This window comes from Hippopotamus amphibius, chromosome 6 (assembly GCF_030028045.1).
Source record: "Hippopotamus amphibius kiboko isolate mHipAmp2 chromosome 6, mHipAmp2.hap2, whole genome shotgun sequence".
Taxonomy (NCBI): domain Eukaryota; kingdom Metazoa; phylum Chordata; class Mammalia; order Artiodactyla; family Hippopotamidae; genus Hippopotamus; species Hippopotamus amphibius.
The window spans coordinates 49189488-49214314 of record NC_080191.1 but is presented as its reverse complement, the minus strand read 5'-3'; the positions used below and the strand labels follow the sequence as shown (position 1 = coordinate 49214314).

Below are 24827 nucleotides of genomic sequence, written 5' to 3'. Positions count from 1 at the left end.
ATGGAGGCTCCTTGCAAAACTAAAACTAGAGTTACCACGTGACCCCGCAATCCCACTACTGGGCATATACCCAGAGAACACCATAATGCAAAAAGAGACATGCGCTCCCATGTTCACTGCAGCACTATTTACAATAGCCAGGCCATGGAAGCAACCTAAATGTCCGTCAACAGATGAATGGATAAAGAAGATGTGGTACATATATACAATGGAATATTACTCAGCTGTAAAAAGGAATGAAACTGGGACCGTTGTAGAGACATGGATGGACCTAGAGACTCATACAGAGTGAAGTGAGTCAGAAAGAGAAAAACAAATATCGTATGTTAACACATATATGCGGAATATAGAAAAATGGTACAAATCAACCAGTTTGCAAGGCAAAAATAGAGACACAGATGTAGTTAAAAAAATTATGGACACCAAGTGGAGAGAGCGGGGAGGGTTAGGGAGGAATGAATTGGGAGATTGGGATACCAGACTGTACACTCTAAATATATGCAGTTTATTGTCTGTTAACTGTATCTCAATAAAAGTTCTTAAAAAAATTTTAAAAAATAAAGTTATAATGAAAGAAAACACCTTCATTAGTGCAAAAATAACCAATAACATTTAAAGAGGATTTTTCCTGCTCCCAGAAAAGGAAATTAAGACTGACTAGGAGAAAAAAGTGGAGTCCTCAGAATTGTTTGTTCTAAAAAGAACACCAGAGCTGTGCTCCCAATATTGTAGCCACCAGCAACATATAGCTATTTCAATTTAAAGCTTAAGGTATCTAAAATAAGTAAAATGGGAAATTTAGTTCACCAGCTGCACTAGCCACATTTCAACTGCTCAACATGCCACAAATGTCTAGTGGCTACTATAATGAACAGTGCAGATGCAGAACATTTCCATCATTGCGGAAAGTCTTATAGAAAAGCAATGAGCCACAGGAAAAAAAAGATGGAAAGCTGCAGAATCTTCCTCTATGAGATTCGAGGAAAGAAAATTTTAGTAGTTTTAACATGGTGAGCGAAATCAACTAGCAAAAGTTAAAAGTGGTGTCAATGACACTGTAAAAGTGTGATAACATTAGATGTAATAGTGATGTTAAAGGTTAATCTTCTCTAAGGGCTTCTAAAAAGGTGCTCTGAATCTTTAAGAGGCTCATAAAAGAAAGGGAAGATAGAATTTTATCTTTGAACTCTGTTTTTATTAGATTTGACAATTTCACTGGCCTTTGAAACCATATGTTAATAAGGATCCACATTAAACATCATTAAGCTGATAAGTGGATATTTAATGAACATAATCCTAAATTATACAAATTTAACATAAAAGTTGAAGCCATGGCATTCACATTACTGAGTTTATTAGTAATTTTCCAATTCACATTTTTCCAGGGAGTAAAAAACATTGTCAACGTTCTTAAGAGCCTATCTTCTAGCTCAAGTTTCAAATTACTAGCTATCTTCTATTTCTGAAACAGTATAGTGCCTGATATTAGAGCAGGTGCTCCACCACACTGCTTTCATCATGGACAGCGCTTAAGAGGGCAGGTAGACACTGCCCAGATATGCCTGTAGACAAGTAAAGATACACTTGGAAAGTAGTAGGTCTGCCAAAGAATTTGATGATTCAAATTAACAGGAGTAAAGATATACCATCTCTTATTGCGTAAGGAATGAAGCAAGGCCGCATGCAGCAAGGGAGACTTGGAGAGGTCTGGGAAGCTAAAGAGGAATCGAAATCTTTAAAAGTTAGGGATAGTGGTGAATATGATAGAAAATCATTCAGAATCACAATGCCAATGATAACTAGAAACTGTCAAATTATAGTTGAAGAAATGTTATTTTTTACTTTCCAGTGCAACACGAGGAAGCCCAGAATTTAGATCGGGGATAGGGAGGGTATGGTCACCAGAGAATCAAAGATTGGAAAAGCAGACAGGAATTTCAAGAAGGAGAGGAATTTCAACGTCCTAACATTACTGAAATGGCTTATAATGAAATCCAAGCTGGGCAGAGGGGTTGATGAAGTCTGAAAAGAGGAAGGGTTTAAGCAACTAAAGATTAAGAGAAAGATGGGTGGGTTCGGGAAGATGAAGGAAAAATAAAAAGAAAGCTAGCAATTTCACAGTTGAAAATAATAGAGGATGTGCATTTTTAAACAATCTAGTTGGAATACTGTAGACAAATTATACATACAGAATAAAATTATAAAGTTAGAGGATAGTATATAGATGGTCCTGGTTTGTAAGAAGCTAATGAAGAAAGGTCCTCTTCATAAAATCTATAACTTTACTGTGAAGGAGAGTTGTTTTACTGATGATGTTCTAAACAATCCTGCTTTGCTACAACAGAGGGCTCTTCTCCAACTAACATGGCAAAATCAATGGCACTCAGACGTGCACGGCCAGGTGGGATGTAATAAAATAAAATGTGTGCTTTGAAAACAATTTGCCCCTGGTTTCCTGGAAATTGATCATCCCAGAGATGCCAAGATAACATGGGATGTTAACTGAGTCCCAGGCATGGCCAGATCTATGGGGCTTAGAAACAAAATAGGAATAAAAGCGTTTATAAAGTAAAAAGAAACTAACTCAAAACATAAAAAGTTATCAGTATAGATATCGATACTTAGAATGATAGCTGAGGAAAAGATGGAGAATAAAAAGGAAGTCAGATGCTCAAATCAATGAGTAAAGTAGAAGAGGGTCCTACAGATCAGGAGGAAGCAGGACTAAGATGGTGAGAGGGTCGAATAACGGATGTATTCACTTCTAAAGACAACTTGTTGAGAGATGGAGAAGCAATGCTAAAGAAATAGCAGTGAGGCTGCCAACTTTCCCTCAGGCAAGGCTCTGGCTCAGCCAGTGTCTGCGGGCGCCATACTGGGAGTATATGGCTGGCATTTTAATTGTTTGGTGTCCATAGTAGCTGTTAAATATTCAGAATATTCCTGTTGACTGCCAGATGAGGAAAATGGGAAAACTGAACTCTATTATAGAGTGTTTTAAGTAGGCAATTAAGGGGACAATTTTCAATTATAGAGAAAAGTAGTGCGAGAGTTTATAGAAATATTAAAGACACAGGAGAATTTGTTTACAATAGAAGCCAGTGCAAAGGTAGACTATACTTTAAAGGAATGAGAGGAAAGAACAAAGGAACAGAAGTTCATAGCACTCAGCAAGCATCATTTTCAGTAAGGACTGAGGGAGGCAGTTGGCTGGGGGGGATGGGTTACCCTACATTTTTATTAATGAGAACACTTCCACGTCCCAACTCCTTGGGAAGGGATTTTCTCACTAAGCACGTTCCTGGCCTCTTCTCCACCCCTTTACTCTCTCCATTCCTGCAGAAGTAGAGTGAGGAATCTGATTTGTAGATTTGGGGGATAACTGGATACACTTAGCTCAGCCCACCCTTCCCTTTGAGAACAAGTCTGCAAAGACTGAGTTCTTTTCTACTCTTCCATGTAGGGTTTCCCTCGTGGGAGGCCACATTGTCCAGTGATTGCTGGTAATTCTGTCTGCTTCTGGAGTTCGGTTAACAGCCCCATTTAGTTCTCACTCTAAATACCTCCTCCAGCCTGGCCTCTGTCAGTAATAACATGACATTGTTGTTCTCACTTGTCCTTACTTTTGTTTCATATTCCTTCTGAATCCAGGCAGGAAAGAGGGATGCTACTTGTTGGGGACCTTCTCAGAAATTTCTAATATCAGTGACTAAGAAAAAGATTGGGGTAGGGAGAATTCCTATGTCTTCTGAACTAATTAGTTCTGAACATAATGGTAATCAATGAGAGCAGTAACAATAATAAATAGTTAACAATTATTTAGTGCTTACCATGTGCCATTGTTTTAGGTACTTTATAAAGGCTAATTAAATCAACTATTCATGATGACTCTGAGGAACTTACTCTTGTTATCCCTATTTTGCACATGAGGAAATACATGTTGGCTAAGTAACCTCCTGGCAGCATTGCAGCTGCCAAGGGATAAAACCAGTGTTTGAACCTAGGCAGACTAGCTCCAGAGTATTAAATGCATCCTGTACCACTTCGCTCTGAGGTGTGCTTCCTATATGAGGGCGCATTACTAAGAATAATAAACCATTTTACCTTTTTTTAAATTGAGATATAATTGACATATAACAGTGTCAGATGTACTACATAGTGATTCAATATTTTTATTGATTATACTCCATACAGTTATATAAAATAATGACTATATTCCTTGTTCTGTACATTGCATCCCCGAAACTTATTTGTTTTATACCTTAATTCCCTTCATCTATGTTGCCCCCCCCACTCCCCTCTGGTAACCACTAGTTTGTTCTCTGTATCTGTGAGTCTGTTTCTGTTTTGTTATATTTGTTCAATTGTTTAATTTTCTAGCTTCTACCTGTGAGTGAAAACATACAGCATTTGTCTTTGTCTTACTTATTTCAGTAAGTATAACACCCTCCAGGTTCATCCATGTTGTCGCAGATGGTAAAATGTCATTCCTTTTTATGGCTGAGTAATAGTCCATTATATTCCACGATATATATATATGTGTGTCTATCTACATATAAATATTCCATTGTATGTGTGTACACACACACACAAACACACACATATAATCTTTATGCATTCAACTCTTGATAAACATGTAGGCTGTTTCTATATCAAGGCTATTGTAAATAATGTTGCTATGAACATTGGGCTGTATATATCTTTTCAAAGTAGTGTTTTCATTTTCTTTGGCTCAATACCCAAAGCAACCATAATCAAAATAGTATGTTACTGGCACAAAAACAGAAACATTGATCAATGGAACAGAATAGCTCAGAAATAAGCCCATGCACATATGGTCAATTAAATCTACAACAAAAGAGGCAAGACTATACAGTGGGGAGAAGACAGTCTCTTCAATAAGTAGTGTTGGGAAAACTGGACAGCTATATGTGAAAAAAATGAAACTAAACCATTTTCTCACATTGTATACAAAAATAAATGTAAAATAGACTAAAGACTTAAATGTAAGACCTGAAATCATAAAACTCCTGGAAGAAAACATCTATGCAGTACACTCTTTGTTAGTCTTAGCAACAATTTTTTTTTTTTTTTAGTTTTGTCTCCTTAGGCAAAAGCAACAAAAGCAAAAATAAATGAATGGGATCTAATCACACTAAAAAATTTTTGCACAGAGAAGGAAACCATCCACAAAATGAAAAGGTAATCTACTGAAGGGGAGAAGATATTTGCCAATGATGTGTCCCATAAGGGGTTAATACCTAAACTATGTAAAGAACTCATAAACTCAATAGAAAAACACACAATCCTATTTAAAAATGGGCAGAGAATCGGAATAGGCATTTTTCCAAAGATGACATACAGATGTCCAACAGGCACATGAAAATATGCTCAACATCACTGATCATCAGGAAAATGCAAATCAAATGAGATATCACTTTGCACCTGTCAGAATAGCTATAGTCAAAAAGACAAGAAATAGGGACTTCCTAGGTGACGCAGTGGTAAAGAATCCGCCTGCCAAGGCAGGAGACATGGGTTCGAGCCCTGCTCTGGGAAGATTCCACATGCCACGGAGCAACTAAGCCCGTGCGCCATAAAAAAAAAAAAAAAAGACAAGAAATAATAAGTGTTGGTGAGGACATGGAGAAAAGGGAACCCTTGTATACTGCTGGTGGGAATGTAAATAGGTGCAGCCGCTATGGAAAAGAGTATAATGGTACTCCAAAAAATTAAAAATAGGGCTTCCCTGGTGGCACAGTGGTTAAGAATCCACCTGCCAATGCAGGAGACACAGGTTCAAGCCCTGGTCTGGGAAGATCCCACAAGTCGAGAAGCAACTAAGCCGGTACACCACCACTATTGAGCCTGTGCTCTACAGCCCTCGAGCCACAACTATTGAACTTGCCTGCCACAACTACTGAAGCCTGTGGGCACGCGTGCCTAGAACCCATACTCCACAAGAGAAGCCACTGCAATGAGAAGCCTGCACACCACAATGAAGAGTAGCCCCGCTCTCGCACCTAGAGAAAGCCCTTGCACAACAACGAAGACCCAACACAGCCAATAAATAAATAAACTAATTAATTAATTTAAAAAATTAAAAACACAACTACCATACAATCCAGCAGTTCCACTCTTGGGTATTTATCTGAAAGGGTCTCTTAACAGCTCTCCTTGTCTTTAGAACTTTGCTCACCTAATAATGCACTCTCCATAGTTGTGTGGGAGGGATCTTTCCAAAGCTTAAATCTAATTATGCCACCTAAAAATTTTCAAATTTCATTAGCAGTGGAATGAAGTATGGTGCACACAGGTGTTCCATGATTTGTGTCTTATCTCTCTCTTCACCTTTTTCTCCAATCACAATCTTTCCCCTCTACATCCTCAGCAAATTCTATTCTCAGTCAGACTGAACTTCTCAACTGTTCCATGAAAACACAGTGTTATTTCCAGCCTCCTGCTTAGATGTCTTTCTCCAGTCCTCAACCAGTCCATCTGGAGAAAACTATACATTTTCAAAGCTCAGCTTAGTAATCGTCTCTTTTATGAAGCCTTTGATGATCATCTGAAGTAAAACTAACCACTTCCTCCTCTGGACCCATCTTAGCCTGAACAGAGCTCTGAACCCCCTAGGGGGAGGGGCCAGATCTTATTTATGATTCATAATGCCTTAAACTTAGAAGTAAGTCCTAATTAAATGCTTGAATCTCCAGAGATGGGTAATAAGGCTAAAAATTATTTTACTTCATTATCACATTACTAACACATTTTACTGGAATGTATAATTTGTCTTGATGCAGAAGTCCATTGGCAAAAGCTTATTTTCCCATCTGCTAAAAATAACATTATTTATTACATAATAATCCAATTACAGTTTATGAGTCCTTTCTTTCCAGGTTAGAAAAAAAAAAAAGTGACTTGACAGGCTTAGGCAATAAAGGTCATGAAAGGTCAAAGATTTTTTTATTTTTATTAAACTCTCCTTCCGGAAGAACTCGTCCTCCAGACTCTCAAAATTCCAGCACCATGTGTACAACCTTCACCAGGGTCAGCCCTGTGGATTTTAGCTTGTTAGACTAGTTGGTTTTTCTAGAACCTCAGTGAATATTTTTCACTATATTAACAGTTTAAATCTTTTTATTGATATTTATGTAGAACAGAAAGGTGAAACCCAATGGGATCTGGACAGTTGAAAATTCAATTTTAAGCAAGCATAAGTATATTCTCTCACTGTACAATACTCCCTAATTTTCCTCTCTTACTGAAAAAGAGTAGTTGGTTGATAATGTCCAACAGGATCTTTATACAGATGCTTCCACAGTCATGCTACATTACCTCCTTCTTTAAGTGTAAAAAGAAGTACAAAACTCCCTTTATGAGCCCCAGAAGAATAAAAACCTTCAGGATATTTCTTCAGAAATAAATTTTTTAAAAAAATTCATTCACAATAAATAATCACTGAAAGATTTCTGCTCTCCCTGAAGTAGTCTATGAAATGCAGAAACCAGCGGAACCAGATCCACTGAGCCACTTTATGTAAGAAAAAATAAACCAGATGCTACATTAGACAGTCCTTACATAGATTAAGGAACTATCAGATTATCCTACTCAATCTTCATAGCAATCATGTAGGTTAAATATTTACATTTTGATTTTGTAAATGAGAAAAGCAAGGCTCAGAGTAACTAAGTGACTTGCCGAAGATCCATAAGTAAACAGTAAACTAGGAGTCAAATTCAAGATCATTTGGTTTAAGGTTGTACATTTTTCAATACATCGTACAGTTTCTGAACTTTAAAACTTAAGAATCTGACCGAAGTGCAAGATTCAGGTCTTTCTACCAACATTCCTCTTTTGGACCTTTGCTCAATAATATGTTCTCAGTTTCCACTAAACGCACATCCAGTTAGGTATTATCCACCATCTAGTAAACATAATTCTGAAATGTTCTTAACTCCCCATAACAGTAACAGTTGTCACGATAGGTCTTTTTTCAAGGTCCTTTCTAAGTCAACATTCTGGTCCTCAAATTCATCCTTATTTAATTTTACTTTCTCCAAATGGAGACATGAATCATCAGTTTTCCATAAGTGATATTTAATTTCTAAAAGTACCTCTTCAAATTGGACATACAAATCGCATGATGAAACAAAACACATTCATTGCCGAGAGTCAAAAAGATCTAGATTCAAATCCTGGTGTGGCACTTGTTAGCTCAAAAACTTGTCAAGGTATTTATATTCACTAAGCCTCTGTTACCTCCTGCAAGAAAGGATCTTACTATTCACTTCACTAGGATTTTCTGAATACTAAATATAGTAATGTCTGTAAAGGTCCTAACACAGAGATGGCCATGGTCAAGGTAAACACTCAACAACTGGCAGGTACTGGTAACATCATTAGTATTATTAGGTTTAAAATATAATATGCAAATTTGTGCATAGTCACGAACAGCTGACAGAGGGCACTGGACATAAATGGAGCTAAAACTGTAACTTTTAAAAAATAGTTTTTGCATTTAAATCTTAACTGTTTCTGAAGAAGTAGCATGCTGGTAAGGCTTCCTGTTCTCTTCCTGATATGCAAAAGTCATGAAAATTCTTCCCCCCATTATTTTTGTTTTGATACTGACAACACTGACCTGATGCTGGCAGATTTTGCTTTTAAGTCGTTCCATCTTTGGTTCATATCATCCAGTCGATGCTGAAGCATAGTAGCCTCTTCAGAATTTCCCAAAGCTTTTACCATCTTCTGCCTGTTTCCATCAATGCTTTTAAATATGTCATTGTGGGCATCAATTTCTGCCTGGATGTCCTGAACAGAAAAAGGCAAAGAGATAATGCAAATATTAGGTATTAGTGTCAACATTACTTGGGATTTCTATACAGAGCTTTACTTTTTTATATAACAGATGAGTTTTTAAAAAGCAAAATAGCTAATTTTACCTTAAATGCTAACAAATTTGTTTTCACAATTTCTACATTGAAAATAACAGTCTTTAAATCTTTAAGACTGATTCCCCCCATTCTTAAAAACAGAATGCATCAATATTATAATCTAAATTTCATGTATCAGCTAGTTAAATGCTCAGATTCAATGAGAAATTTTTGAAATTCTGTACCGTTGTGGTTGCCAAATCATTCAACTTTGCTTAATATGCAAACAAATTCTTTCTTCCCCTTCCACACAGACAAAACTTCCCTCAAAATATGAAGTTTTACAGATGTCACTAAGATATTACATAATTAAAAAAATTTTTTTACACTTAGACAAACTTACTAATAGTTCATCCTTTCAACCTAATAAAATTTATTTCTAAAATTTAAAAAAGCATTTTCATAAAAATATTTATCTTCATGAAGAAATAAAAAATAATGACAAAATATTTCCCCTATTAAAAAGGAAAATATTTTATTCACTTTTATAAAGTTAACTTGAGTATACTTTAAGTAAAATAAGAATTATTATAAATTAATAATAAAAATTGGTTCAGACTTTGAAGAAGCATTTTGGCAATTTGTATCAAAAGCCTTAAAACTGTTGAAATTATCTATACTAGGAAGATTTATGTATAAACATATTTACCACATTGATTTTTTTTAAAGTAAAAAAGTAAAAAATACCGTAATATACTGAGGCTAATATACTATTAGGTTTTAAAATGGAGGATACGAAACTATATATTGTGGTATCAACTTTTAAAGTAGGTGTTTAAATTAGCGTGTGTATTTGTAAATCATTGCATGCATATACATTAGAAGACTGTAAGAAATAAGTCAAAATATTGCAATTCTGTATAAGAGGATTAAAGGTGATTTTAGTTTTCTTCTTTACACTTCTCTGAGTTTTGAAGTTCCTGCAAAAAACAGGGTTTCTTTTTGTGATTAAATAAATATGACAAATTTAAACTTTAAAATACAGAGGGTCTTACTGATTGTTTAGTACTCTTCTGTTACAAGGTTGTCAGCAAAATTTTCTGTATTATTTTGTCAATCACCTTTTCTTCTTGAAAAATGGTATCTGTAGCTAATTTTTGTGTGACAGCCACTACCATCCAACAACTGTGAACTTACAAATGGAAAAACAGACACCAGAAGGGGTCATGAAGGTGTGGGGTGAGTCTCCGTGACATTAATTGGTAAGGAATATTAAGGCAACATACTGCAGAAATAAAAATTGTATTTCTGGTAATGAACTAGAATTAGTAAAAGAAGAGCAAACTCTTAAACACTATAATTTTATTACACTTATCTTCAATTTTCCTTTATAAGTGTCATTCTTCTTAAGTTTCTCCAATTCTAAATGAGCATAGTAAAAATTTAAATGGAAATTCTTAGAATACTCAGAATGCTATTATTAATTCAGAACTCAATCCTGATAAGCAACCCATGTATTCTATTAAGAACCAAGGCTTAGTAGCCAGGACTGAAGTGATCTTCAATCATCTGCAGACCTACACAAACCAGGACACATGCAAAAGCCTTTTGCACCTCACTACTCCAGTCAGCATGGTAAAAAGGTGTCACAGGAGGTGAAGGGGCAGAACTGTTGTATTATAACTTCTGGGAAGATCTGTGACATCTAACATGACATTAATAGGGTCATATTTGAGAGGTGGGAGAGGTGTGCACAAAGTTTGATGGACAGCTTCTGCAAAATAGATGCTCCAGATTTGCAAGCCCATTGGTCTCTGTGTTATCTAATGACAAAACCAAATCGGCTCTTCCTGCAAAGTGTAATCTGAGTACACCCAGAATTAAGGTTAACCACTGAACAAAAACTCTAACACTGTTGACTCTTCTGCATTTTACTAGCACCTCCATCCCAGTCACTGATGGGAAAGCAGGGGAACAGAGCCAGATACTGACTCAAGGTTCTCAGCCTGGGCAACATTATGCATGTAAATGAAATCTGGTTATAATCACAATTTGGGATGTTTCAAATAGAAATTCTCAGTAAAAAAGAAAAAGAAAAAGAAAGTTCTGCTGAAAGATTTTTTGATGACATCGCCTGAATTACACAGTCCTATTCTTTAGAATAGAACTGTTCTATTTTTGTGTTCCAAAATGTATTTTAAGACAGCCAAAGAGATACCTTAAAAGCCAAATTTTAAACTTGGGCTGTAAATATGTATTCTAGCCATCTTTCTCAAGAGGTTCAGTGACAGAGTGAATAAGCAAGGCCTCTGTTTGCTCTGTATTGCCGAGGAGAATCTGGCCTCTAATTTCCTGTGCAGGTTCCTAAATGTCATTATCAGAGGACCACACCTAAAATCACAAGGTAACTTCAAACCACAACCCCCTGAAGCAGCCTGACCTATTTGCTTCTTTTCATATTCAAGAGACATAGAAAGAACACATTAAGATTCATAAATTGTCTTCTAAGTTTCACAAGAGCATTCCACAACATGAGGAAATTTGGATCCCAAAAGCATGAAGCAAATTTGGCTCTTCACATCAGATCAGGTGCTGCCTTTTCCAATCCAGCCACAATGACAAATGGAGTAAAACAGAACTGCATCACTGGCCCAGTCAATGATTATAATATTTCTATAAAGCTTTGGTTAAGAGCACCACCAGTGATCACATACTCATGTTGGAATGTAAGTTTCAATATGTGGAAACCCTTCCATATATGAGCCTCAACAAAAAGAAGGAAGAAAATCAACAACCAGAAAATGATCAAAGAAAAGGAAATCAGCAGATGTTATTTTTTTAATTTAACATTTGGTGACATATTTATTTGGCCAAATACATCAAGAGTTTCTAAAGACAGAAAATCATCTTAATATCTCTTCTGTATCCTTCAGAGTCTCTGTTACACAGAGTAAGCCTAATGAAAAATAGATGCAGAAAGATGATAGATAGATAGATAGATAGATAGATAGATAGATAGATAGATAGATGATAGATATAGATAGGTAGACAGATGATAGATATAGACAGACAGATGCATAGATACATAGATACAAAGATACATAGACACACAGACAGAAAGACAGATGGATGTAAAAATGCATAAATGAATGTGTGAATAAGTTCATCTTGATTGACTGTCATATTAGCCTCTGTAATGCCAAGAAAAATCAGGCAAATAATTAGAAGGAAATGTGGTAATCATTTTGTTTAATCTCTTCATTTAAAAAATTTAACATGGAGAACCTAAAAGTATTTAGAAGCCTGCACTGCAAAGCCTTGCCTAAGCTTTTCGCTGGAAATTTAGAATTACACGCAGTTAATGAATCATGCTCCTCCATAAATCCCTGTGTAATGATGCACTGGTTTTAAAATCAAGATGCCAGTATGCGGGGCTGTCAGATCATGACCCTGATGTAACATCAAATGCTAAAACAAATTAAAGTTGTATGAAAGAGGATTGACTCTCACTGCACAGCTGGGAGACTTGCTCTACTAATGCTTACCTCTGTCACCTGATAGACTTTCTGACCATTAAATAAATGTTAAAGCACAAAATGCTTATTGATAATAGTTACGGCAATGTAACCCATCTAGAAGCACAAAGCAATGCTCTTCCAAGCATTTAGCATAAGCCAGTCATGTGCACAGAGGGACCACAGCAAGGTATTCAAGCAGTTAAACATTTGAAAACAGAACAGAAGAAGTACTTTAAGAATTCCCTTGAAAGGCTTGCAGTGTACCTTCAAACAACGTAAGCATAATGTAGCAGGTTAAGAAAAGCTAGGGGTTAGAATAAAGGGACCACATATTTTTCTCTAAGTAAAATACTATCAAAAGCGTAAGAGGCACACTTTCGGAAGAACCTTGCAGGAGATAGCTTACAGAGGTTCACTGATCAACAATTAGTCTTTTTGTATGAAACACCCACCACCCAGGTCAAAATAAACTGCACAAATAAAGGAAAACATTTATTTACTTATTTAATAATTGATATTTTAATACCAGTTTTGCCCTAACCGGACATTTCTTTAATGTTATAACCCATAGAGATATTATATGCAAACATTTTATAATGTAAATCACATACATTTTATTTCTTTATAATGTTCTATAATCAAGTAGTGTCTGTAACTATGTAAACAAAGATATGTCCTTAGGTTACAATAAATAGAACTGTTCGAACCTTTTGATAAGAAACAGATTTAGAACAGTACCACTAGGAAGTCTTCAACAACTAAGTTGCTATTAGGATAGATTCATCCTCTTTGGGTCTTGTTAACATAATTTTGGTTTATTTCTGCATGGCATATTTACCTAACCCTACACGGCCATAGCAGTGTTTTCTCTGGAGTTCTGAGCCCTGTTCTGAAGGTAAAGAAGTGAGGTTAGCAACAACTTCCCAACTATATCCCAAGGCTCAGGCTAAATCAACAAAGTTAACCATTAGGGGAAAGGAAATCCACTGTTCCTTTGGTGTACCTCAAAAGCTGGTACAAGAGTGTAAAGCAATTACATTCCAATAAAGAGCTTAAAAAAGAGAAAAAGTAAGACCGGAATTCAGAGACAGTTTACGATTGGTGTCAAGAGCTCAGCAGGATCACTGCCAGAGTTTCAAGTTTTGAAAATGAGGGATAATAAAAAAATAGTCAGGTACAGTATTACTTCAAACAAACACACAAAAAACGAATAAATAACATCCTCAAAGGTTGTTACGTGCTATGTAAACCTGCTTTGAGACAGTTTGTGAGACTTCTGGGATAGTGAGTAATTGCAATTAATTAGCCAATTAATTATTACAATTAATTTGCTGTTTTCAACAAATTATTCAATTAATTATTTATAAATTAGACTTTCTTTCAACAACTAATCTCATAAATTTTAGCCACTCTTAACAATTATGGAATCACATTTTAACAGACAAAAGAAAGTGGTATCACCTGGCCTACAGAAGCATTTAAAAAGTAAGAAATCAATGACAGTAATGTTCTTTTCCCATTATCTGTGATTATAAATATATGTTAGACAGTAGAGTAGGAAAAAAGTTAAATCAGTAAGTGGAACAAATTTACAATTAACTGCACTTTCAAGATAATCTAAACAAGCCAGCTTGAAAGGATAGAAAATCAAGAAACAAACTACATTTTAAATTCCAACTCAGCAAACACTGCTATTAAGAAAAATATTTTTCATGACAAAAAATCCAAATCCTTGACTCTATACCAATTGTTACTAAAACACACTAACATCGTAGTGGGTTAAAACACAGTGGCTTTCCTTCTGAGGTGCACTTTATATAAGCAGGTTTGATTTGTACATGAACATGAGTTTAAGAACAGTTATTAACAAATGTTTTCAAGTCGTCAAACTCTTGCCCCACCTTAATTCCCAAAATCAGATTGTCTAAGTGAAACTGAACAAGTTTGAAAACTCAAAGGTTTTTGTATTTTAAGTGTTTTAAACTACAGTCCTGAGGCAGCCAACTCTTCAACTCCTGACCTGTGAAAAAAGCAGTTACTATCGCCCAGAAAGCTCTCCATTTCTTCCCCAATACACATTCCCCACATATCAGCCCACTCAGTTCCTTCCTCAATTTTAAAGTCATTTTAAGTCCCAGCTTAACTGTTATTTCTTCAGGAGAAACTTCACAGCACTCAGATTAGATTATGTCTAGCTCTTACTCTTACAGCTCCCTCCTTTTGCTCAATCACAGGCTTACAGAGTACAGACGTGTTTAAGGTCTGTATTCTCCACCTAGGCTGTAAGCTCAAAGAGAGGAGGTCGACCCTGTTATCCAGCCCATCCTTGAACCCAGCTCAACGTCTGGTACATAGTATGCAGTTCGTAAAGAAAGAGTAGACCTTGAAATTGGAAGTACTGTGTCTTTTCAAGATAAAATTTTTAAAAATTAGATATTGCAAATTGAGCAGCAAAATATAGCTTCAAATTATAATTTTAAATATTGGGCACCCTAAAGGAGGTCAATATCATAAAGGAAATTTAGCATCGAGTGGTTTCTCTCTGTGTTGTCACTATGGGAAGCATCTTTCCCAAAGGATTCACCAAGAGGGTGGTACTACTCAGACTCTCTCTCTCACACACACACACACACACACACACCCCCTTAGAGAACTACCATTATCATTAATCATCTAGTGGCAGAACTGTATAAGTTAATAACAAGCAACAGTCACTCAAAATGTCACTAAGCTAAAATTGTCCATTATTCAATCTTCTATGGCTACTAAATAAATGGAACAGACAGTACACAGTGCAGATGGCTCAAGTATGACAATATATTAACAACCACAGAGTCCATCAGATACTTCCTTTATGAAGTACTTTTTCAAGGAGAAAATTAATTCATTAAAATCAAGGTGGCAATAAAACCAACTCATAGGCTGGATTTCAGAAAGGTGCTTTGGTGGATCAGCTTTCTGTGTCAAGTCAGCTGTGAGTCTGCACTCTGTACAGTCACCCTGGTCACAACCGCTCCCCCATCATCACCTGCTTGGGTGATTAGGACCTGCTTGCTGGTTGGCACTCCTTGCCGTAAGGTCATTCTCCCCTGGTGAGAAGTTCCTGTTTCAGTCTCCTCTTTAAGACCACTCTGGGGAACGTGTGGTTCCTTTCAACTGGGGCTTCCTGATCCTTAGTGAGCTGTCACCTTGAAGAAAACAGTAGATAATGCTTCCTGCCCCCTGGCTCTCCAGGAACTCTGAGTACCAAGTGTAATTTGCCCATCCTGCCTATGCTGGAAAACCACAATTCTGGCATCACACATTTTGGGACTAGATAACTAAATTACAGATCCCAACCACATGCCAAACATCTATGTATGAACAGATGCCCAATATAAGTTACAAACCACTAGATTTCTTTGAAATTCAAAAATATAAACTCGATACCCCCTTTCAATTTACCTCACAAACAAACTGCTGTCTTGAAGTTATGCTGAAGGTCTGCTGTCATCTGGAAATTGCAGCTATTTGACCAGCCTTCCACTTTTCAGATTAACATCACTGGAAGACCCACGACGATCCCAACCTTGGACTCTAGTTTTCTTAAAGCCTGAAATGGCTTCAGGAATCCAGCAAAACATCTTTTTGCTCTGGGAACTTAAACATCAGCCTGAACTACTACAATTACTGATGATAAGTGTTAAATCACCAAGGTTAGTATTCTCCCTAGAAGCAGATCACTAATACTGAGGAAGAGATAGACTAAGGAATAAAGAATAAGAATAAAGGGACTATGGGAAGACTGTAACTCAGCTTCTGAAGGTATCATGTGGCTTTTGTGTTAGAGCAGTACGCCTTGGTCTTTCCCTAGAAATGACATTTTTGCTTTCAGAGTTGGGAGAAGCTAGTTGTATTTGAGAGGTGTGAGGTAGTGGTACCTTTCCATAATACAGTTTTCCTGGCAATGACTCAATGTAGCATAGGCTAAATATATGAGACAGGTTTTGTGAAAATACACAAGGGATTTTTTTTAAAAAAGACTTGAGTTGGAGAAAAATACATTCATATATGACAACTTCCTACAAACGAAATATGGCAAAGAGATTAACTTTCACAGGGACTTTTATAAAGGTGTCTAACACAAAAATAAACACGTATGGAGAACTTCAGACTGTGAATGGCAGCAAGATTGTTTCTTTGAATTTGCTCTTGGTCTCAAAATAAAAAAAAAAAATTCCCAAATCAAGCCTTTGACAGGACTAAGCCCGTAGGCTTCTTTTACTGTCAATTTAACTACTATAATAAAAATAAGGAATATGCAGACACTAAGGTTTAGGAGTTAAAGGAGGAAACAAACTAACATGACCAGAACTTGTCACTTTGTCAATAAAATGGCCAAAAGGCTGAGGCAGGTTACTAACCTCTCTGACCTAGGTTTTCAAGACTAATAGCAGCAATTACAATACAAAAGTCCAGCGATTGCCCACAATTACTGCCTCTCAGGGGGTCTAAGTAATGAATTATTCATGTAACGTATGCCCTATACCATTTTAGGAAGAAACAGACAAATCTATACAAATCAAGCTAACAGACCTCTTTATGGTCATAAAGTTTGTCACCTGCTGTTACCAGCTGCCATAAAGAAAGTTTCTCTAACCTCCTCCACCCCTTCTAAATGGTGAGCAAGTTGACCAGGAACCATCCTTTACCCTCAGGAATGTAGGTGCTTAATAACATATCAAAGGGAGAGGTCAAAGTGAGCCTTGTGTTAGAATCCTCACTAAGACAGTTGGGGTGTGGGGAGAGAACCGGGAAGGAGGGAGGATTCAACCAGGAGAAGCTGAATTCTCCTTTCTCCATCCTCTTCCCACTGCACTGCTTCTACCATCAGGAGGCAAGCAATGACTGCAATTGTTTTGGAAAAGCTTTCAAACTTTTTAAATGACATGGTTTTACGCCTCTTTCCTCGGGCAATTGTGGTTTTGTAAGAAAAAGCCCATTATTCTGTAAATGACTCAATACAGTCTTGCTTATATTTGTACTTGCAATGAACCATAGGGTATTCGTGGTGAAAGCCACTGAGTACATCTTTAACAACCGATAAGTAAGTGCTTTATGCACAGAGAGTACTTCGCCCCTTTCCTTTTCTTTGCAGCTGGGAAGTTGAAAGAAGATAGGTGTTTGGCATCCAAAGGCTAAGGAAGGCAGGAGCAGCACGTTGGGGTTTTCTGTTTTGTTTAACTGTAAATGTAAGGTAGCATTTGGCAGGCTAGGCTCAATCCTAGAGTGTGCCAAGAACTTTCCTATGGAAAAAAGAACTAAATGCAAAAATAATGATCCACGCATTAAAGCTCCACAGTGCACGCAAGCACTCCACATTTAAGAAAGACACAATCAGAAAGGAAAAGGAAAACTCTGAGGTCAGCGATGCCATCGTCACTGTGAGGCATCCACTCCCAGCTCTCAGAATTGAATCTTCAGAAAGGAGGCTGGAAAAGTCAGTGCTCAGCTGCTGCAGGGAGATAAACCTGAGGGGCATGGAAAACAGAACCCATGCCTGATGAAGTCAGACTTTGGCACGAAAATCCAGTGTTGTTGCTGTTTGTTTGTTTGTTTGTTTTTTTCCAAAATAACTTTCAATTAAATTACCAGCCGACTAGAGTACAAAGGATCTCTTCTGATGTGAAATTCTAAAACTGACAGGCATCAGGCATCTTTCCTCCTGACCAAAAGAAAGATTGCTAACTTGATCTTTAGTTGAAAAAGAAAAAACTTAGGATATCAAATCAAATATGCCTTAGAAATTATATTAAATAATCAGAATCAATAGAATATCTGCCATCTAAATGCAGAGTGAAAAAAAGAAAAGAAAAGGAAGGGAAAGGAAGAAAGAAAAAAGTACATTCATGAAGTCTGCTTTCTGCATACCTTTTCAAATTTTGTCAGCAATTCCCGTAAGTTGAAGTTCAGACCAATCATCGTCCAGCAGCCCTTGAAGCCTACATCTTTCCGGCAAACTTCCTTCAGACAACAGTGTTTAACGTCTAAAAACGGTATCTTTTTTGGCTATACTTTAAAATCCTTTGTAAAATCCTTTACAAGCCTTGCCCTTGAGCTACGGTCCATGAGCAGCAGCTGCCTGCGCTGGGACATTTTAGCCACCCCACTGCGAGTCCGGGACTGCATGGGCTTCGGAGTTCGCAAGGAATAGACCTGCTGGTCTGTTCTCTGGTAGCTGCATTTCACGAGGCTGGCATGTCTCCTTTTTCTCTGGGAAGCCCAGGATTCCCTTCTGTTCACCTCACTAATGACCTGCAGCCCACAACTGTTCTCTCCTGGGCCCCAAGCTTAGAGTTTGGTCTCAATTACATACAGCAAAAAAGAAGCTATATCCTGGAAACTTGCATGAGAGAAGGCCAAAAAAAAAAAAAGAAGAAGAAGGAAAAAAAAATAAATAAAGAGCCAAGTATTACCAACTTCCTCCATTCAGACTGGTTTCAAGAAGAAAAAGAAAAAAAAAAAAAATCCTGAGTAAGGAGCCAGTTTTCAAAAAGCATGACTTATGTAGAGTTCGAACAGCAAGGAGGGCACTCCTGTCTGAAGAAACACCCAAACAGGGGACAAGAGGCCACCGGCTTGCACTCTCCCAGACACTGGCAGCCTGCGCTGCTATGGTAACCACCAAGCTAGTTTCAATCCATTTCCCTAAGTCAGGCTGTGCCTAAGGGATGCTATGTCAGTGCAACAGAACTAAGTTATTTAAAAAGTCGTTCTATCCACCTGGAGAAAAGTTTAAGCAGCAGGTCCCACGGTCCCCTTTGCAGAATTTGCGGCAGGGAGGGCAGCCTCATCAGCTCTGGCAGCTCCCCTCGCCGCAATGACAAGAGTGTGGTAAGCCACATCTCTTTCCAGCAGTTGTTTATTATTTTAATCAGCATCCTCCCTTCCACCACCCCTCACACACAGTTTGAAGTGAAGCTCACTCCCACTTCCTGGAGGTCTTCCCCCCCCAAACTGCAGTACGGGATCTCTCAAATTGTCTCGGTCCTAAATGATCACAGGGTCCATATTCCAGTTTGGAGCTCACCCAAGAAAACACAAGGGGCTGGGTGCACAGAACAATACAAATCATCAAACAAAATATGTGTGGTCAATTGTATTACTTCCAAAAAGATTTTAACAGTAAAGTGGATGGGGAAAATCCTTTCGAAGGAAAGTTGTTTTTTTTTAATCTCATTGACTGTTTTCATGTTGGGAATCTACTTGTTTCTGAAATAAAACTTAATAAGTGAAACTACTCAAAATGTGAGTAATAACCAGTTATTTTTAAACGTGTCCTCCATTTTGATGTTAAATTATTACTGGCACTGAGAGAAACTATCTTTTACAAAATTTTAAGAGTTTAAGTGCTTTCAAGGAAAAAGTTGAATCCAAATGATGTGTTCTTTGCACTGCTATTATGGACATCTTTCCAAGGCAAAAATGTGATTTTGTTTTTGCTTTACATAGCTATTTGGTATACCAATAAAAGTATGACAGATATGTTCATATGAAACATATTTCTCTAGTTGTGTGCAGAATTTCAGCATAAATATGTAATGTTCTTAAAAGTGACAGTCTCACAAATGGAATGATACTAATCTTAATATAACTAAGTTTTTTGTTTTTGCATCAGGGCATAGAGCAAAGGAAAAAAATAACCATGAAATTAGAATGTGTATCTCTTAAAAGGCTATTTGAATTACTTAAATATCAAAATTGTTAGTATTCATTCAACCACAGAGAGAAAGTGATTTCATTAACAACAGAAAGAAACAAAATGCTGTCAGGGAATAGTAAACAATGCAGTTATTATTTTTTGGATTTGCAAACCATTTTTCTTTCCATGTCACTCCCAAGTTATTCACATCAGTATTGAAATAGCATATGTTTTACATATGCGAATCTATACAAAACTTAACAAGCTTTCATAAATATTTTCATCATTTATTCATAAAAACCAACATGTCTCCAGAGGCAAGTTGGCTTTAGGAGATTTCTAGCAGAATGTGTTTCACCTCAAAGTGCCTGATTCAGAATTATACATAGACACTATTAATTTCAAAAACAAGTGTGGTAAATTGATTACCCAGAAATTTATAAATAAAATTAATCCATGTAGTTTGTATCCAGAAAAAAAACACTGACATCAGCATGAAGGCCAGTCATGAGAAATAGAGCAAAGAAACTTAGACAGAAATTGACCAGGCCAACCCAGATCTGTGAGGGCTCTGGGGCCACATGCTGAGATCTTTCAGCAGCAACAAATAAACTTTTTACATAAATACAAGACAAAAGGAACCACCAGCACCAACACCACCTCCAGCAACACCACTACAAAATAAATAAATAAATAAAGGAAAGAGAGAAAAAGAACACTCTTTCTCAGCTGGGCAAACTTCCAACTACCACCCAGGGTGCTGGGTGATTGTGATCAGAGACATGTGCAAACAGGCAACCCCCATGCACATATCAGAAGGGTGAATCAAGTAAAAACTCTCTGTAACAACAGAGAACCACAGTCTTTCTCTAAAGCACAGTCTTATGTTTAGAGGGTTTTTATACCAAGACAAGAAGGGGTATCATCAGAGCTCCCAGTATCTTGTATCCTTAGACAAGGCTAATCTTTTTCAAGGAAAAGAAACAGTGTATTAGGGAATCTTCACAAAAGAAAAGAGCAGGGGAAACTTTGTCAGCATGATTGGCACTTCAGTGGTAGAAGAGATAAAGACAGGATAAGGAAAGAGAGGAAGCGTATATTCTCACAGGGAATTCAAGAGTGGAGTGTCCACAAGTCAGAGCCTGTACCAGCCACTCGCTTCCCTGATGTTCCCTGCAAATGCTTGATACCCATTTTCAGAGCTGACATCCTTTGCTTGGGGAGAAAAAGAAACACTTAAATAAAGCTCCCTACTCACAGTTATAAAATACCAAAAACTAAGATATTGATGAACCTAGCTATGATACCCTCTTTAGGATAAAAACGGGGCAAAATACTCAGCAGATCCACATGGAACCCTTCAAAACAAAAAAAAATTAAATTCTCACCTTATTTTAATGAGGGTAACTACATCCTCATTTAAACAATGAAAAGCAACTAAAAATGTTATTTTTAAAATTGAAGTATAACTGGCATTAACAATAAGACAACTTATTTATGTAAAAGTCCAAAGATATTCCGTAAAATTCAAATAGCTAAACATTTAATATATTATTCAAAAGTACTGTGCTCTTTAATAACTGAGTGACACATTAGAAGACTTGTAAAATGTAAATGTGAATTGTGTTCATAACTGTGAGCACATTTTATTATGTATTTGTGTTTGAGATCCATAAATAAGAATACTGTCTCAGTTTAAATTCTGTATACAAAATAACCTCTTGGTAATATTCCTTACATCTTCACAGCCTTTTCTTTTTTTAACCAAGCACCTCTTTGATAAATTATCTCCTATAATCCTGTAATCATTAAAACAAAAAATACAGGCCCCCAGTGAAAGCAATACATCACCACAGAGACTTAGTAAATTGGATGATGAAATTTGAAGTAGTTGACATTTTGCCAGTCTAAACTAGTGTGCAAATAAATTGTGCACTAAACCTTCAAGAATTGGAATAAACATAATATAATACTACCAATCTGTTTGTAACAGATCAACAAACACTGACTATCCTAAGAATCGCCAGTTAAATAAGCCATGTCTCCAACACAGACAACATAGTTTCATGAGAAAGTGAAGGTCACAGAACCAGAGAGAAGCACAGAAAAACTCAAAAATGGAATCAATAAAATCTAAACTTAAATTACTTAATAAAAACCACATTCCACTGCCAAAATGAAGAGACCTAAATGTATATATGGCTTTGGCAAAAACTTTTAAATGCTAGGCTAATTTTAAAACTTTTTATGATTAAAAACAATATTTCATTTAATTTGTTAACAGATGACTTATTTAGCAATTTCACCAAGGCAAGAAGACATTCTTTAGGGTTCAGTCAAATATATGCAAGTAGAGAAGTCTGAACACTTTGCTGGAATGCCTTACCCATGTAGTGGATCTTAAAGTACCCTTCCCACTAAACATAAACTTCATATTTATAAACACTGTAAAGACAAAGTATGTTTTCTATGCAAAACCTAACAGGTTTCTTTTTATATTGGTCAAGATAAAGAACAAAAAGAAGAAAAGAAAGGTTTCTTGGGAGCTTCTAAAGCAAAGCATATGGAGGTCAATAGGTGATTACAAATAAATCAGTACATCATGGCTTTATTCAGAGTGAAGAGCTTCAGGCATGGGTAGAAAAATGTACTTATTATAAACACATTCAGACTTAAGGAAAGATCCCAATTATAACGGCTTAGAAAGGAATATACACAATTATCTTTTTCATAACTTTTCTAACCTGGGGTTTATTTTAGATAGACTCTAGACCCCAATCATGATCTGGGATTTCAATTCATTGTCTACTGCCGCCGTGGTTCTATTAAGGGGAGACTACTCAATACAGTACAGGTTTCTAGTTAACATCAGCCAGCAACCAAGTCTGTCAGCTGGTAGCTATTTAAAGTAATATACAGCCCTAAAGGGCAGAGGGTTCAATCTAAAATGGAGGCCTGAGCCCCCTGATGAAAGGCAGAACTCTCCTTTTATCCCAGGAAGTTCAGGCAATATGCTTTGTACACAAAGAGTTATTTTTAACGTTCATCTCTTCAATAATGTCACCTATTCTGATAATCATGCCGGTAGCAATTGGGAAATAAAAATTATAATTCGTAAGAAAATGACCCCATATATATTTCCGTAACCTATAGCCAGAAGACTCCAATAGACATTTTTAAAGGCACAAAGAGCTTTTTTTCTTAAGGGGAGTGGATGGGTGTGGTGGGGATTGAGGAAGAAAAATGCTGGCTGATCTGCTTCTGAATTAGCCAACCAGGTGCAGAGGTCAGCCTTCAGCAACCTTCTAAATATTTAATGATTCAGAGAGCACTTTATTAGGTGACTAAAAATAATGCCAAGATAAGTTAATATTTCAAAACCATATCCTTCTAAAAAATATGCAGCATCAGACAAGAGTGAAACCATCTCAGACGGCCCAGCCTTTCAATTCCAGATGTGTAGTGACAGTACAAGCCTATGGGATACACAGTTAAATTGCACAAGGCTTTGGAGAAGGTCCTTAAAGATTTTCTAAGGGTTTTTCCAACTTTCCCCAGCTCTCCAGATTGAGAAAATTAAAGCCAAAATTAAAATACAAATTTTAATAACAACAAACATGTCAAGATAAATCAGAATTGAAGGTGCTGTTTTCACTCCCAAGTAAAACACTGGTACTCTTCCCAGGAGGGCAGTGTTCCTAAAATCTGAATATATATTTAAGGAAGTAGACATTCAGTGAACCCCGAAGAAGTTCAAACTAACCCAGTGAGATCATCTATGCTTCTGTGTATAATAAAACAAGCCGGGCTTTTGTGATGCTTGCAGGACAATCCATTCAGAGCTGAGTTACTGCTTCAACTCAGATCCATGCTCCTGCCATCTTTCTCCTTAGCATCCCATTAGGAATTCTCCGCAAAATCACACCCCAAACGTACTTCGACTCCCTAAGCATGATTCACCCTCACTCGTCTCAACAATAACCAGTCAATACACTTACCACATGAACCAATCAAACTTACAAACATGGCTTCCCGCAAAGTCATAGAATATAATCATCCTTTTCCCCCCCTGGGGATCTTCAATTTTATTTACTTTCTGTACCTTTATCTCCGTTCCCTCATATGTTTACACTAAGCAACGAGTTCTACATTATGTCTTTGTTTCTTTCCTAAAAAAGGTTCAATAAAACTTCTAGACAGTGAACCCAGACAACGCATTACGCAGCTCATAATAAAATCAGTAGGCTGATTACAGAATGAGGAATTGCTATGTTTGATGGCATTAAGTTAAGCCATTACATTTCCTGGAGATTATTAAAAGCAGCAGAGTTGACTTTTAAAAACCCGCCTAACTTGGGGCTTGGGATCATCTAGCAATATTCATCAAGCATTAAAATGCATATAAACTTTGAGTCAGAAATTCTATCCCTAGGAATTTAATTTGCAAACATGCGTACAGACATATGTAGGAGGATGCTCAGTAAGTCATATTTGACATAGCAAAAAGCTGAAAATAATCTAACTGTCCATCAATAAGTAATTATGTAAATAAATTATGGCAGAGTCCCACAATGGAATGCTATATGGCTATGGAAAAGAGGGTGATGATGGCTATGTGCTGATAAGAAATCATCTCTAATATATATGTGTGTATATATATATATATATACACACACACCAAAAAAGAGGAGATTGATACAGTTATGTAAAGGTACAATCCATGAAATACATATAATATTTCTGGAATGA

The 24827-nt window shown here is 36.7% G+C and overlaps 1 protein-coding gene across 10 annotated transcripts in view; it reads right to left on the bottom strand.

Moving 5' to 3' along the window:
• UTRN (utrophin) overlaps nt 1–24827 on the bottom strand; it is a 501139-nt gene that overhangs the window by 147021 nt on the left and 329291 nt on the right. For all 10 annotated transcript variants that reach the window (XM_057739402.1, XM_057739404.1, XM_057739406.1 and 7 more), the window contains one exon: nt 8645–8817. In XM_057739402.1, the coding sequence (XP_057595385.1) occupies nt 8645–8817 (173 nt within the window). The remainder of the gene's footprint in view (nt 1–8644; nt 8818–24827) is intronic.